The sequence below is a fragment of the Macrotis lagotis genome, chromosome 7 (assembly GCF_037893015.1).
Source record: "Macrotis lagotis isolate mMagLag1 chromosome 7, bilby.v1.9.chrom.fasta, whole genome shotgun sequence".
Classification (NCBI taxonomy): Eukaryota; Metazoa; Chordata; class Mammalia; order Peramelemorphia; family Peramelidae; genus Macrotis; species Macrotis lagotis.
The window spans coordinates 55852882-55869363 of record NC_133664.1 but is presented as its reverse complement, the minus strand read 5'-3'; the positions used below and the strand labels follow the sequence as shown (position 1 = coordinate 55869363).

General features: G+C 38.8%; 1 protein-coding gene across 3 annotated transcripts in view; it reads left to right on the top strand.

Moving 5' to 3' along the window:
* ST8SIA6 (ST8 alpha-N-acetyl-neuraminide alpha-2,8-sialyltransferase 6) overlaps positions 1-16482 on the top strand; it is a 114882-nt gene that overhangs the window by 81790 nt on the left and 16610 nt on the right. For all 3 annotated transcript variants that reach the window (XM_074192935.1, XM_074192938.1, XM_074192936.1), the window contains 2 exons: positions 5750-5891; positions 7934-8046. In XM_074192935.1, the coding sequence (XP_074049036.1) occupies positions 5750-5891; positions 7934-8046 (255 nt within the window). The remainder of the gene's footprint in view (positions 1-5749; positions 5892-7933; positions 8047-16482) is intronic.

Genomic DNA, 16482 nt, shown 5'->3' with positions numbered 1-16482 from the left:
CAGCCCCAGAAATTACATGTGAACATTTGCACTTTGATCAAAATTTAGAAGGAACGATTCTAAAATTTTACCTATCAAATACAAGAATTGTGCAGGAAATGGTATACCCTGGGAGTTGAACTCGTGGAGTAGACAAAAATTAACTCTGTCCATTATCTGAATTAGCTCTTAGAAAAGCACATTTGATAACCTCAATAAATTTTCCTGTGTTCAGATTAAAAAAAAGCTCTAAGTCGGATGACCTGGAAAAGACAGGAAATCTTCTTGAAAGTGTTCTTTCCATTTTTTTTGTATGATGAACTTTCTAATGAACTTCATAACCTTATTAAATCATATCTTAATGGGAACTTGCTAGGCAAAAGAGAATAAGGAGAATGTATCTGCAGGTCTAATATTGCTAAATGTACTAAAAGATTTTTGTCAGAACATTAATAATAAAAATAATATGAAAATGTATTTTTATCCCAAATATAAAGAAAATGTGCAAATTCATTCTGTTTATTTCCAGGTATAAATTTAGAGGTCTTTATGCATATCTTGTCACCTTGTCATATTATGGTCCTCTCTTTGTCTCTCCTTTACTGAAGTTCTATGAGAAGTAGTTTATACTTCCTCCCCATTTGTGTCCTCAATTCCCTGACTTTTCTCTGGACTTTTTCGACCACTTCATCCCTGAACTTTATGTCCTTGGAATTTCTTCTGCCTCCAAGAGGCTGACTCCTCCAAGAGCTCCCAAACCTCCATTTTAAGGAGTCCATCCCAGCCAGCAGCCTTGTCTTCATTCCTCTGCTGGAATTCCACATCAGACTCTCTGTATTTTCTCCTCATTCATCTTTTTCTCCCCCACCCCACCCCACTGGTCTCTACTTCCTGCTTTTCATCTTCCTTTGCCATATATTGTCTTTTCTGCCCCCTCTTTGAAGTCAGGATCAGTCTTTCTGCTTGTGTTTGTGTTCCCAACACTTAACACCGAAAGTTAAAGGTCACATAATAAGCTTTAATAAATGCTTATTAGTTGATCATTGCCATGCCATCACTGAAACCACCACCTATGGGTCAATAATAACTTCTGATTTGACCTTTTCTCAGTTGTTAGCCTACTGGCCCTTTCCATATCACTTGATCCTTAACCACTTCCTCCTTCTGGATACCCCTACTCTTATTTAGCTTCCTTGATGTTGTCTTCCTCTAATTCTCCTCCATCTAAGCTGTCCAGTCCTTCTTCATCTCCTCTTCTATTTCTTTGGTTGTCTTAATTTTCTATTCTTATCATGTCTTTTCTTTCATGTTTGGCCGTGAGAACTCATCTGTTCCCAGGACTTTAATTAGCACCTCAGTGTAGGTGATTTTCAATCAGATATGTACTTTCAACCCCAGCCTCTTTATGAGTCCCTTCCTTTCCAGCTATTTGATGGGTATCTCCACTGAGATTGCCTTTTGCCACCTCGAACTCTACACATTAACACCACAATGGAGAAGAGTACACATCCACTTTTGGGAGCAACTGGAAATAGAGAGGGAAAAAGTTGAAGCATATTTCTGTTTATTTTAAAATAATCTTACTATATTTTTTATTTTTACATCACCCCTATTTCCTAATGTAAATTCATAGGTCTGCCTCAGAATGCAGAAATCTGATGGGTCTGAGAATTAATTTTAGATTTCAGAAATTATTTTTGTGTTCATTCTCTTTGTATAGCATCTGGGACCGTACTGGAGGCATTTCAGTGATTCTACATCTTTTAATCTTTTAAAGGAACAGGAAATTGGGTCTTTCTGATGATATATATGTTTGTGTGTATCCATACACACATACCTACATATCTATGAATATATTCATATGTGGTATTTCTTGAAGGAAGATGAATGTTTAGGATAACTCCATACTCTCCCTCTTTAAATTACTTTTTGTTCTTTTCTACTTTCAAGTAAATAAGCCATTATGTGTTCAAAATTACACTGAATGTTAGACAATAAAGGGCCAAAAGACAGTCTCTGTTCTCAGGGAATTCAAAATCCAGTGGGGGAGACAACATGCAAACAAACTATGTATGAAGCAAAATACATATAGGATAAATTAGACACAGTCAGCAAAGAGAAGGCATTATCCCTCTGGGGAGTCAGGAAAGATTTCTAGATTTTAGCCAAGCACTGAAGGAAACCAGGGAAGCCAGAAGACTGAGATAAGGAGGGAGAGAATTCCAAGAATTTGAAAAGGCAGTGCAAATGCTTGGGGATGAGAGATACATAGAATAGGATTTTATATTTGATCATGGAAATGAGAGGGAACCACTGGAGTTTATTGAATTGTGGGGTGGGGGGCGGTGGAGAAAGTGGAATGATCCAGTCAGACATGCATTTTAGGAAGATAATTGATAGTTTCCCGTAGAATTGACTGGAATGAGTAGAGAGTTGAGGCAAGGAGACTCTCCAACAGGCTGTTGTAGTCTAAATATGAGGCTAGGAGTGCACACCAGGATGGTAGCAGCATCATTAGCAGAGATCTTACAAAAGGCAAAATGAACATGACTGTCAATAGATTGGAAATGGGGACTAAGAAGGAGGAATTGAGGACAATATCTAGGCCTATTCTATAAGCCTGAGGGACTGTAAGGATGGTCCTGCCCTCTACCATCATAGGAACATTTGGAATGGGAGAGTTTGAGAGAAAAGAGAATAAGATTCCTTTAGAATGTGCCAGATTTAAAACATTCAGTTCAAAATATCTAATAGGTAATTGAAAATGAGAATTAGAAGGCCAGGAAAGAAGTTAGGGCTGGATAAATACATGGTAAATGGGCCCTGGGAGCTGACCAGTAGGCAGTGATAAAGACAATCCATTCCAGGCTTGGCGGGGGGGGGGGGGGGGGGGGGGGGGGGGGGCAGAACTGAAAGAAGTATCTTGTCCATTGAACAACCAGGAAGTCATTGTCCCCTATAAAAGAGTTCACGTTGGGGTATGAAATATTAAAAGACTGGAAAGATAGGAAGGAGTTGAGATATGAAGAGCTTTGATTACCAAACCAGAGCATTTTGTATTTGTTCCTGGAAACAATAGGCCACTGGAGTTTATTTTGTAGATGGGCACAGGGTGGGGTGTTAAATGATTGGACCTGTATTTTAGTGGCTGAATGGAGAATGAATTTGACAGGGGAGACACTTGAAATAGGCAGATTCATCAGCAGGCTGTTGCAAAAAATAAGGTGCAAGGTGATGAGGGCCTCCACTAATGGGGGTCAGTATCAGAGAAGAAAAGGAGGTATATTTGAGAGATGTTGTAAAAGTGAAATCTCTAGGTCTTGGCAAGAACTTGCATTCGAGGGTAAGAGATAGTAATGAGTCCAGGATGATTCCTAGGTTCTGATCCTGAAGGACTGGGAAGATGGCGTTGCTCTCTATAGAAATAGGGAAGGAAAAGAGCAGAAGGCTTAGGAGGAAATATAATGAGTTCTGTTTTAGACATAGGGAGTTTTAGAAGTCTACTGCCCTACAGTTCAAGATGTCTGAAAAACATTGGAGATAGAAAATTGGAGAGATTGGAGCAGAAAAGTTACATTAGAGAATCATCACTGATGAGATCACCAAGAGAAGTGGTATAGAAGGAGAGAGAAGAGGGTCCAGGACTGAACCCTGAGGGATACCTACAGTTAAAGGTTATCATCTAAAGGAGTCACCAGCAAAAGATCTAATGACTCAGCAATGTATAATTTTGTTTTATTCTTAAGGCAGCATAATAACAGAATACATTAAAGGGCACATTTGAACAAAAGGGCCAGGAGATCATCTTGTATTTCATTCATTTATTTGTACTCTGTTCATAGAGCAAAGAATCACATAGCCACCAACCAGCCATATTGCATCCCATTTTACTTGCTATACTCTTAAAGGACATGGAAACAACAGAGGGCACCAAAGTTAATTGGATGGATTAATAATTGTTTAAAGACTTAGGAGTGACTTAATCACTGACTGAGTAAAGAAGTTTTTTAATAAAGGGGAATGCTGACCAATTCTCTATTCTATACCAAACTGAACCAGACAGAACTGCCAAGCTAATGTAAGAGACTTTTCAGGGCCAAGAAAGGAAAAACTTCTCACCTGATAGGATGATAAAACATTGCGGTGGTTTACCAAAGGAGATTATACGATCTTTGACCCTACTGATTAACAGCAGATACATCTTGGATGGTTTAGATATTCATCTGCCAGATATAAAGGGCTAAGACTCATTGATTCAGTATAATAGTAAATTGACTGCATTTTCCCAAGTATCAATAGTTTCATTGAAATTTGATTTTTAGTCATATTGTATAAGATGACCCATTTAAAATGTTTCAGTCTATATTGCATTAAATACAGTCTATTTTCTAGGAGTCATTTGATAGTTAAATATCATTTTGGCTGTTTATTTTTTAACTTTTCATTTGATTTCAATTGCCATTTCTGCTTATGAGAGAAATACCCTATTTTCTCTCTCTCTTTAAAGTTGAAATATGTTTAAAAAAAAACATAGTTTGCACAAAGTAGATGTCCATTGATTGGGAAATAACAATAAATTGTGGTATATTAATGTAATGGCACTGTAAGAAATGATTTTGTTGAACTAGGAATTTTTTACTCTTTCTCTTCAAATATTTATTACGAAGGAAGTCTCACTGGGCAGTTTCGGAGGAGGGTATATTAAGAATTTGAGAGTTAGAAGGGATCTCAGCAGATACCAAATTGGGCAACCTTTAGTTGGGTAAATAGGAGGCACAGTAGAGATAGAGTGTTGGACTTGGAATCAGAAGATTTGAATTCATATCCTGCCTTGGGCTCTCACTAGTTGTGCTACTGGACATGTTGTTTCACCTCACTCAGACTCAGTTTCCTCAGCTGTAAAATAAGAATAATAGCATCTCCTCATAGGACTGTTGTGGGAATCAAATGATATAAATAGTAACTATTATTATTTTAGCTTACTAGCTATCCCAATCTTTACATAAAAAGAATCCCTTCTATAATCTATGTGACACTGGGGTGGCTAGGTGATATAGTGGATAGAGCACCTGCCCTGGAATCAGGAGTACCTGAGTTCAAATTTGGCCTCAGACACTTAATAATTACCTAGCTGTGTGGCCTTGGGCAAGCCACTTAACCCTATTGCCTAGCAAAAACCTAAAAAAAAATGTTCTGTAATCTATGTGACAAGTGTTCTTTACACCTTGTCTTGAAGTACTCAAAGGAGAGAGAACTCACTGCCTTCTGAGGCAATCCATCTCCTTATGGACAGTGATTCTAAATTTGCCACTATAACCCTTTGCTCCTGGTTCTGTCCTCTGAGGTCAAAAAGATGTTTATTCACTGTCCACAGTCTTTCAGATACTTGAAGACAGCTATGTCTCCCCAGGCTGCTCCAGACTAAACAGCCTCAGGCTCTTCAACAGATAAAATGAAGGTGATGTAAAAACAAAAGCTATCAATGAAAATAAGATTAAAAAGTAACTTCCACTTATAGCTAGCACTTAAGTGGGAATTGCTTCAGTCTATCAGTGAATAAGTGAACTATCTGACCCTTTTAATCTTGTTAAGTCAGATTTGCTCACTGTTCTCCCCTCAAATGCTCATTAGGAACAATGGAGACAAAAGGCAGTGGTAGAGATGGTGATATCTATTGCCCTCCAGAAGGTCACTGTGATGATTTTCCCTTTTTGTACTGACCATTTTTCCTGATTCTTTGCCTGGGTTTGTTTTTGCTTGTCCTCTGCAGGTCAAAACTTGCTTCTTGCTGTGATGCCACACACAACCTTGTCATTTCTCAAAATAACACTCCACTTGGGAGTAACATGAGTTATGAAGCAGAGAGGGCCAGCTTCCCCATTGAAAAGGGCATTTTTCGAATGCTTCCAGTGGTAAGTGAAATCAGTCATTTGTTTGGGACATAATACAAAGATGAAATGTTTCAAAACATTAGGTCAGAGCTTAAACTAAATGAGTACTAATGTATGAGAAATGGTATTGCCTGCTAGATTTAAAGTGAACCATTTTTATAGGCAGTTTTTAAAGCTCTGTGGATATGTTGGAAATACTTTTATGTAGCCTAAATAATTCTGTTTCCCCTATCCCTCCAGTCTTACTGCCTCATCATTCTTGAATAAGATGGATCAGTTGGGACTTCCTTTGTAGCTTGTTGATCTTTGGGGTCACTATTCTGGGCTTTTTAAAATCTGAAATGGACTTCTCCCTATTTTTAATGCTGGGAACAAAACCACACTCATTCAAAGAACTACAGATTTATATTCTGTGTCTTGCTTTTATTCTGGAAAGTGAAGATGGAAACCTTGGCAGCTCCCAATGGATGACTGTCTTCTTAATACACTGACCATCCAATGTATTAGATTGTGTAAGAAACTATAAATTCAAGTTTAGACCCAAACTCAACTTTTTTTTTTTTAATAGAGAGGAAATTTGTCTTAGAAACATGCTCTTGGGGTGGCTAGGTGGCACAGTGGATAGAGCACAGGCCCTGGAATCAGAAATACCTGAGTTCAAATCCGGCCTCAGACACTTAATAATTACCTAGCTGTGTGGCCTGGGGCTAGCCACTTAACCCCATTTGCCTTGCAAAAACCTAAAACAAATAAATTTTAAAAAATTCTCCTGCTGACACATGTATACTTGTGCTCTCACCAGTAGCTACCAGGCTCTAGGCATAGGTCCAAAAAAAATTGTTTCTGCCCTCAAAGAGTTTATGTGCCATTAGAAGAAATAACATATTGGTATATGCATACATGCCACAACTCTAGAGGTTGTTCTAAATGCTTCCAAGTATCAGGTACTACAAATCTGGTAATCCAAGCTTGAGCCCATGGAAGTTAGAGTCAGTTTACCAACCTCAAAAAGTCCCCTAAGCTAAGTTCTAGTTTCCGTAGAATCTGCTACTTCTCAGAAAAAAAGTAGAATATTGCAAATATTCAAACCAGAGGTCAGGGAAAGGCTAGAATAAATATCATACCTCACCATATATCATGCTGGTCAGTGGAGAGAAGAGAGTATCACAGAAACAGAGAACTATAAAAGGGGTTGACAGAGTTGGAATTTTCTTCCTAAAACTGGTTCTATTTATTTTATTCTAGTTAGGACAAGGTATTTTATTTGTGCATTGATCCTGAATTCAGAGCAACTTGAAGCTACCTCCCAGTCAAACTTAGCTTTCTTGTTTATATTCACAAATAAATAGAAAAATCCATTTTCAGATAGTATTAATGGTTCATTAGCAGAGGACCTGCAGTATTCATTACTGCCAGAGGAGGATAAAAATTGAAAAACTCCTCCTTTTCAAAAGAATATTTTTCTAAAATCTTTTAGGACTCAGGATGAGAAGAAGAGCAAGTCTGGGGTGATTTGATGGGAGAACCAAGAAGAAATAAAAGAGAAAGTTGTTTATACAAAATCAAAATTAGGACTGGAAAAATTAATTTGAAATAGTTAAGCACCTAGTTGTTTTCATCCTTGAAACTTTTTATAAGATGAATATTTCTTTATCTGATGGCATAAGTGGGCCTAAAGACCTCACTCAGAAATCATACCTACCCTTTTACTAGGTAAAAATCAATTTTATGTCCTTAAGGAAAAGAGTGTCTAATATGTTTTATTTATAACCCTATCTTAGCCTTTTTTGGAACTTAGGAAAAAGTTTTCTCCCTTCCTGGTCTATTTACCTAGTAATAAATAATGCCAAATCTTACTTCTCTCAGGAAAAATCAGTCTATCTAAAGCTACAATACTTCTTAACTCCTAAACTGGGTTTTGATATTTTCTTACAACCATTAGCTCACTCTACAAACTGTATTCCATTAACCTCCTATAGAGTTAAGCTACAAACACTGAATTGGTGACATTTTTGATTCTACAACTGAAAAAAAAATTCTCCTTTGTAACTTCCTTTTAACAGTCACAGCCATTTGTGGGTCGTCCCTTTAATCAGTGTGCAGTGGTTGGCAATGGGGGAATCCTGAGGGACTCTATCTGTGGAGCTGAAATAGATAAGTCTGACTTTGTTTTTAGGTAAGAACTTCTGTCTCTCAATCTTTGAATCAAAACAAAAAGTGTTTAAATGTTGATTATTTTCCAAAGAGTAAAATCAAGATGATATAGTCTGAAATTTGTTCAGTGTGTATACTGTGGTTTTTGCAATTATATAACATTATCCTTTGCTTTCCCTGACTAGGTCGATTTTGATAAATGTACATGAGGATTATGTAACCATAGGACTTGAAATTTCCCTGCAAAACTGAAAATGAGTCAGTAGATGTACTCATCATAGGATATGCTCTGAAATACTTCACTTCCCTACATGTGTTGAGATGATGGCTCATCCATCTGGGGAGACCTTATTTTGACTAAATTATCCTTCTTTTTTCAGAATAAAGAGAAAGTTATATTTTTCTTATCAATCATGCCATTTTAAATGAATACTTTTTTAGATATAAGTTATTGTAATATTATCAATTTGATTGGCCTCTTTCAAGCAAATGAAACTAGATGCTTTCCCATAAGTATGTCCCCTGTGATTTTTAAATCTTATTTATAAATCTTACACTAAAGGTGTTATCAATATACTTGACAGCCCTACAATTACCGAATGAGTTTTTTTAATGATTAATGGCTAGTATATTAATGATGTAGTTATAATTTATAAATGCTTGATGGAAGAGGGAGTGGACAAAAATAGCTCAGGACCTAGCAATAAAGATGGATCCTGCCTGCTTATATTTGAAGCTAATCTATATGAGGAAGAATAACTATGCAAGAGTATTAATGAAGGACAATACCAATATATATCTATCAAGCTAATTAGAATTATGGCTACAAAGAATTTGGAAGCAAAGACCAGTGGAGGTGCACCAAGATGGTACACAAGATGGTAGTGATTTGGGCCTCCTGGGATTGTTCCTTTCATGTCCTTGTTTTATCTATCTAAAAGGGTATCTAATATATAAAAGTAAGTGTTCCCTGAATGCTCCTATGGGTCCAAAGCCATGTGAGCCCAGATTCATTGCTTATAAAGACGAGCTTCACAGATTCAGTCAATGAGCTCCTTATCTGATTTTTTCAAGTAGAGCTCATTCCTCAGTTCTTAGAAAGGGGTATTCACTCCATGAACACTGGATAGGAATATCATATACCACAATATTTATGGGATCATCAGCAGCAACCAAAATGCCAAAGGCTTCAGCTTCCATAGACATGTAACAACTACATACTGGCCACCAATACCCACCTAAGCTGTTCTGTTACATTCCTCTCTCTCTCTCTCTCTCTCTCTCTCTCTCTCTCTCTCTCTCTCTCTCTGTTGAAATCCTGTTTATTTTCTTTGATGACAGTTCCATGAACCTCCTTTTCAGTAATTTTCAGCACCACTGCATCACTGGACAGATCTTCCTGGGAATCCAAGTCACAGAATAGTAGGCCTGGAAGGGACTTCAGAGGCTATCTTTCCAACCTATCTCTCTGTTCCTGAGAAGTCCTCTTTATAATATTGCTTAACAAATGCTTTTCAGCCTCTGTCTAAAGACTTCCAATGAGGAGGAATCTACTCATTATAATATAAGTCATAATTTGATATTTATATAGCTCTTTTAAAACTGATGAAGCTCTGTGCATTCTATATATCATTCAATCATTGTTTCCTCTCAAGATAGCTCATTTTTAGATGATAGATAGATAGATAGATAGATAGATAGATAGATAGATAGATAGATGATAAATATATGGATAGATAGACCATTTAATAAATGCTTATTGTGTGCCAGCAGGCACTGTTCAGTGTGCTGGGAATATAAGTAGGAACAAGCAAGGCAGTCTGTGTCCTCAAAGAATTTATTCTCCCCATTGGGGGAAAACAACAAATAAAGGGGAGCTTAAAAGGGGTGGCATGGGGGAAAGAAGAGAGGAGAAAAAGGAAAGGAAAGAAGGATTTCAGAGAAGAGATCCAGATATGAGGTATGTGAAGGATGAATTTTGACTTGATTATTTTTGATTGCAAAACCTACCCCAGCTTCATGGTGTTCCCTTCCACTGTGACCACTCCAGATAAATGTGTATCCAGCTCCAGCTTCAGTCAGCTGGCCTTTATTTTCCAGCCCTGTTCATTCTGGGCTATTTGGATATCATACCTGCTGAGTTCTCTCACAACAAGAGCTGTTTGTCTCTCAGGTCTATTGGATCTTGTGTTGTCTATGAGTGCACACACATTCCAGGCACTGATGGTGAGTGGGACCATCTTTGAAGACATTTTCCTAGATTTTTTTGTGTCTTAACTGCACTGTGGGATTCCCTGCCTGCTGCGGTAATCATACCAGGATGGGGTAAGCAGACAATTTTTAGGGCGTTTTTTCCTAACCCCTTCCTCACCTCAGGAGGTGAGCAGTGCAATCTTTAAAAGGGCTACTCAGTCACCCAGGGGACTGCCAAATCCCACTACTTTCAGTGGAGAAATGATCCTATGGCCTGGGTTGCTTGTGTGCAGGGTAGACTACAGCTTCTATCTGCACTTGCTGCTTCATCACTTATCTGTCGCCATAGGACTCTGAGGAATGGCTATAAGTGATACCTTTTGTTGCCTGGGTAAATTGAATTTAAGTGAGGGAGAGCTGCATAAAGTCATCTGCCTCACTCTCTTCAAAATCATCATGATCTGGCATGGCAAGACAACTGGTGATGGCTTTAGATGCAGTGGATAACCTTGGCATCTTCAATGTCTAACCAAGCTCTAAGTGCTCCTCAGAATGCTTCAGCTGGCTTCATGGCCTTTGGAACAAATTGTTCTCCTCCACTCATTCCACTAGTGGAAAAGTTCACATGCTTGGGGTAGACACCCCCCACTACTCACTGATGAGTTTGAGACTCCCTCAGTTACCCTCAACCTGGTTTAGGCTGCCTGCCAGAATGGTTCACCGGGGTATGGCCACTATACACGTACAACTTCTTGGAGCCACATGTGAGAGTTAGGTGACTCAGGTGGACATCAAAGGTGGAAAGCTGCCCTGAAGAGGGCTCAGCAGCCCTTGCACCAAAATACTAGTCTTCCTTGAACACACCCTACACTCCTACCAAAAGGAGTGAATGACAGGCTCGTGACAATGAAACTTCTACTTCCAGGAAAATGTCATGCCACCATCATCAGCACCTATGCTCCCACCATGATGAACACTAATGAGGTTAAAGAAAAGTTTTATGAACACCTGGAGACCCTCATCATCAATGTACCAAAAGAAGACAAGCATCTAATTCAGGATGACTTTAATGCTAGAGCAAGCTCAGATTGCCAGACATGGCAGGGAGTCCTTGGGAGGAATGGAGTTGGAAACAGCAACAACAATGGTCACCTTCTACTGAAGACTAGAGTATCTCATGACCTCATCACAAACACTGTCTTTCCTTTAGCTAAATGCAATAAAAACCTCCTGGATGTACCCTTGTAGCAAACATTGGCATCTAATAGATTATGTGATTTTAAGGAGAGGAAAGAGACAGGATTTGAGAGTGAACAAGGCAATGTGTGGTGCAGAGTGCTGGACAGATCACCGACTCATCCTCTCTAAGCTAAATATTGACATTCAACTAAAGTGGCAACCCCAAGGCAAAATGAATACAAGAAGGATTGATGTCAAGAGATTAGAGTGTCTTTCTGAGCAAGAACAGTTGGTTGTTGACTTGGAGGGAAAACTGAGTGGAGCAAAAAAGGAGTGGGCAGCTTTCAGAGATCTGGTATACAGCACTGCATCTGCTAATCTGGGCCAGAACACTTGCAAACACCAAGACTGGTTTGATGAAAATGATGGGGAAATACAGAAGTTGCTAAATGAAAAGTGATAACTTCACAGGATTTACCAGCAGGATAATTCATCCATTTCTAAGAAGGCAGCATTGAATTCCATTAAAAGTAAAGTCCAAGCAAAGCTTAGAGAGATGCAAGACTCTTAGTTCAGTAAGAAGGCAGATGAAATTCAATTTTATGCAGATAGTAACAATCCAAAGTGCCCTGAATGCTTTTTATGAATCAAAGACATATGGTGCATCTCAGCTACTCAGTGCTAATGGATCCACATTGAATAACAATGGGGACATGATACTAGAGAGATGGACTGAACACTTCCATAGTGTTCTTAACAGACCATCATCAATCAATGCAGAAGTCTTTGACCATTTGCCTCAAATTGAAGTCCATCAGTCTCTGACTGAAGTTCCAGCTGAAAAAGAGGTTTTAAATGCCATTAGACTCTTTTCAAGTGGCAAAGCACCTGGTACTGATTCTGTTCCAGCTAAGATCTACAAGGTTGGGGGGTGGAGGGGTGGAGTCCATTGTTCATCCAAAAACTGACTGAAATTTTCCAGGTTATATGACGTGAAAGGTTATCCCCCAAGAATTCAAGGACGAATTCATCATCTATCTCCATAAAGGGAATAGAGTGGCCTGTGACAATCACAGGGGGTATTTTTCTTTTAGTCATTTCTGGTAAGATTCTTGCCAGAGTCCTTCTCAATAGACTGATCCTTCACCTGGAAGATGGTCACCTCCCTGAGAGCCAGTGTGGCTTCAGAAAGGATCAAGGAACAGTTGATATGATGTTTGCTGCCTGACGACTCCAGGAAAAATACCAGGAACAGAACAGAGGTTTGTATACAATATTTGTACATCTGACCAAGGTCTATGATACCATTAGTTGTGAGGATTTATGGAAAATTGTGCCAAAATTTGGTTGCTCAGAGAAGTTCATGAGTATTGTCCATCAGCTTCATGTCTGTACATGCCCAGGTTCTAGATAGTGGACAATGCTCTCAAGATTTCCCAGTCACCAGTGGAATAAAACAAGGATATGTCCATGCTCCCATACTTTTTTTTTAGGTTTTTACAAGGCAATGGGGTTAAGTGGCTTGCCTAAAGCCACATAGCCAGGTAATTATTAAGTGTCTGAGGCCAAATGTGAACTTGGGTACTCCTGACTCCAGGGTTGGTGCTTGATTCACTGCACCACCTAACCACTCCCTCCCATACTTTTTAGAATGATGTTTTAAACGATGTTATCCAATGTCTTCAATGAGGATAAACATGGCCTCAAGGTCAGTTACTGCACTGATGGCAAATTCTTTAACTTGAAAAAGTCACATGCCAAGACCAAAGTGAGAATGTTGGTGTAGGATCTTGTGTTTGCAGATGACTGTGCCTCGATGCAGCCTCTGAAGCTAAGATGCAGTAAAGTATGGATTGGTTCTCTGCTACTAGACTAATTTTGGTCTAACAACACCAAGAAAACACAGATGCTCCATCAGCCAGCACCACACCATTCATATGTGGAAACATCGATAACATGAAATGGAGAAGTTTTAGTAGTGTGGACAAGGTTACTTATATTGGCAGTGTCCTTTCCAGGGAGTTACACATTGACAATGAGGTTGACACTCACATTACCAGAGCTGGCTCAGTATTTAGGATGTTCTGAAAGTATGGGAGAGAAGAGGTCTTAGACTGACACCAAATTGAAGGTCTACAACTGTTGTGCTGATCTCATTGCTGTATACCTGTGGAAGCTGGAACAGTCTACCAGTGCCACGTCAGGAAACTGAATCACTTTCATTTAAATAATCTTAGGAAGATTCTGAAGATCACCTGACAGGAGAAGATCCCAGACACTGTAGTCCTTTCTTGAGTTAAACTGCTTAGCATTCCAACATTATTGCAGAGTGCAACTGTGATGGACTGGGCACATTGTTAGAATGCCAGATGTAAACTTGCCAAAAAACTATTTTTATGGAGAACTCACACAGTGCAAGAGTTCACAATGGGGGTCAGAAGAAGTGATACTGAGACACCCTGAAGGTCTCTTTGAAGAAATTTAGAAATGATTTTACAGCATAGGAGACACTGGTGGAGGACCACCCAGCATGGCGTGCCCTCATCAGTAAGGGTGCTGCACTCTATGAGAAGGGCAGAATAGAAGCAGCTCAAAGGAAACGTGACATTAGTTAAGTTCAGATACCCACCCAGGTGTTCACATGGACTATTTGTGCCCAACCTGTGGTAGAACTTTCTGAGCTCATATTGGTCTGATCGAGCATAGTTTTGACACATTATGATTTGTCTCAGATATAGTGATGTCATTTTGGTCTTATTTGACAACAAAGGACAAGAACCAAGCATATGAAGGATGGCTGAAGTCCTTTTTTTTTTTTTCCAAGGCAAATGGGGTTAAGTGGCTTGCCCAAGGCCGCACAGCTAGGTAATTATTAAGTGTTTGAGCCTGGATTTGAACCCAGGTACTCCTGACTCCAAGGCCGGTGCTTTATCCACTATGCCACCTAAGCTGCCCCCTGAAGTCCTTCTTAAAATGGAGAGGAGGGAGTCACCAGTCAGTAGAGAGGACTTGAGAGGAAAGTTTATCCACAATGGAACTTCTTTATAGACTTGTCAAAAAGTTTTCCCTTATATCAGTCTGTCTCTTTGCAACTTCTGCCCTCTGCCTTTGTTTCTGTTCCTTCAAGTTAATGAGGGGGAAAAGTATTTTTTTCACTTGATAGCTCTTAAATTTCTGCAGCCTATCATCACATCCCCTCTAAGTCTTCTCCAGGCTTAAACATGCCTGTTTTTTGCAGCCAACACTGTTGGGTCCTAATCTCCTTTCCTGTCTTCATCCTTTACCAGTCTCATTTGTCAGTCTCCCTTATAAACTATGGCAGGCTGAACACTGTTTTCAATGTGGACTGACTGGGGTCCGATCAGAGGGGGTAGTGAGTGCCCAGGCCCAGCTGCCACAGTGTCTCTTTGAAATTTACAGAAGGACAAGCCATGACAAGCAGTTACCAGGCACAAGGACAACCTGCAGGTGGCAGTTATTCACGTGATTAATGCCCATTGAATGGCCATTGCCAGCTCCACATCTTTCTGCCATATGTTGTTAACCTCTCAGTTCTTTGAACTCCAGCTAGTATTTATTTGTGACAGTTTCTGAATTTCCCTGATCACTAAATTTCTTCTCATTCCCTTGTTTTCCTAGTGAGGTCAAGCCATAAAAAATTGGCTTTGAACTTGACCCTGTGTTGCAAAGAACTTTCGATTGAAGTCACTATATTATTAGTTGTTTTTTTAACAGATCACTCCATCAAAAAGTGACTTTGATTTTGACTGTGTGTTACATGACCTTCTAGTTGAGGTCACTTTATTATTAGTTGTGTTTATAACTATTTTATTTTGTTCCAAGAGACCTCTCACTAAGCAGGAATAATCTGTTAGTATATGCAATGTGTGAAAACAAAACAATAAAACTAAAATTCTAAAAAAACTGACTTCTGGCATGAAACAAGGATACTACCTCAGGCTTCCAGCTGGAGTAGTTATAGCTTTGCCCCATTGACCCAAAACATTTCACATGAATGAAAGCTATAATAAAGAAAAGTTCCCATGACATGGTTGAGGAAAATTTCTTTTTTTTAAGTTTTCATTTTGTTTCACAGTAAACCTTGGAAATAAGGACATTTTAGTATAAAGTTAATGATCATTTCTCAGTTTTTAAAAACAAGTCAAAGGTAAAAGAGTCTCTCTAATCCACTTAGGCTGCCTCTGAAATCAATCTGAGCACCCTGCTCCCTTTGAAGTTAAAAATGGCTTTGAGCTCTGGACAACTCCATGGAGTAATAATGAGAGCTAGAATAGGCTCCTCTAATTCTGTTAGTTTGCTTTTTTTTTCCTTTTGGAAGATCTCTTAGGATGATAGTTCAGAATTAAAGAGATATCAGTACCTAGTTTGGCCCAGGTTAAATTTATAGAGCAGTCTGGAAATTATTTTCCCTCCTTTTATTTCAAATTCTGGATGGTAAGGGGAGAGGTATTTTAGCACTAAACTAATCCATTTAGGGCCAATGGTCTTTGACAAATCATTTAGCCTCTTCAGGTCTCAGTTTCTTCATCTATAACATAAGTAAGTTGAACTATTTAGATGGATGCTAATGTTACAGTAAACTCTGCCCTTTTGTTGCCTATCAGAATCACAGAATATTATTCTATTAACCTACTTGTTGTTACCACAGAGATACTGTTATTTAAATAATTTAGTAAACCTGTGACTTCATCTTTGTGTAGATCATGTCCCTTCCATACCTTCTAACCCTATTTGATTTTTATCTGTCTTTCTGAGTATTCTTTATAAAGATTTTACCCTTACTGAATCCTTTCTGTGGTTCTTTAACTATTTGAGAATATCTTTGCAGCTCTTGGCACAATACCATGTTATCCCTTGCCCTCTCAACATGACCCTATTAATTCATTTTTCAGCCAGATATACAAGTTTCCTATTGATTTTTTTTGTTTATACCTAAGATTTCAGAACTATGGAAAGTTTTCTGGTATATGAAAACTCCCTCTACTGAGACAAATCAATGACTTGTCCCAGAGAGTCGCCTGTTCCACTGAAAGGTGAAGGACTATACAGTTAGTATGTGACATGG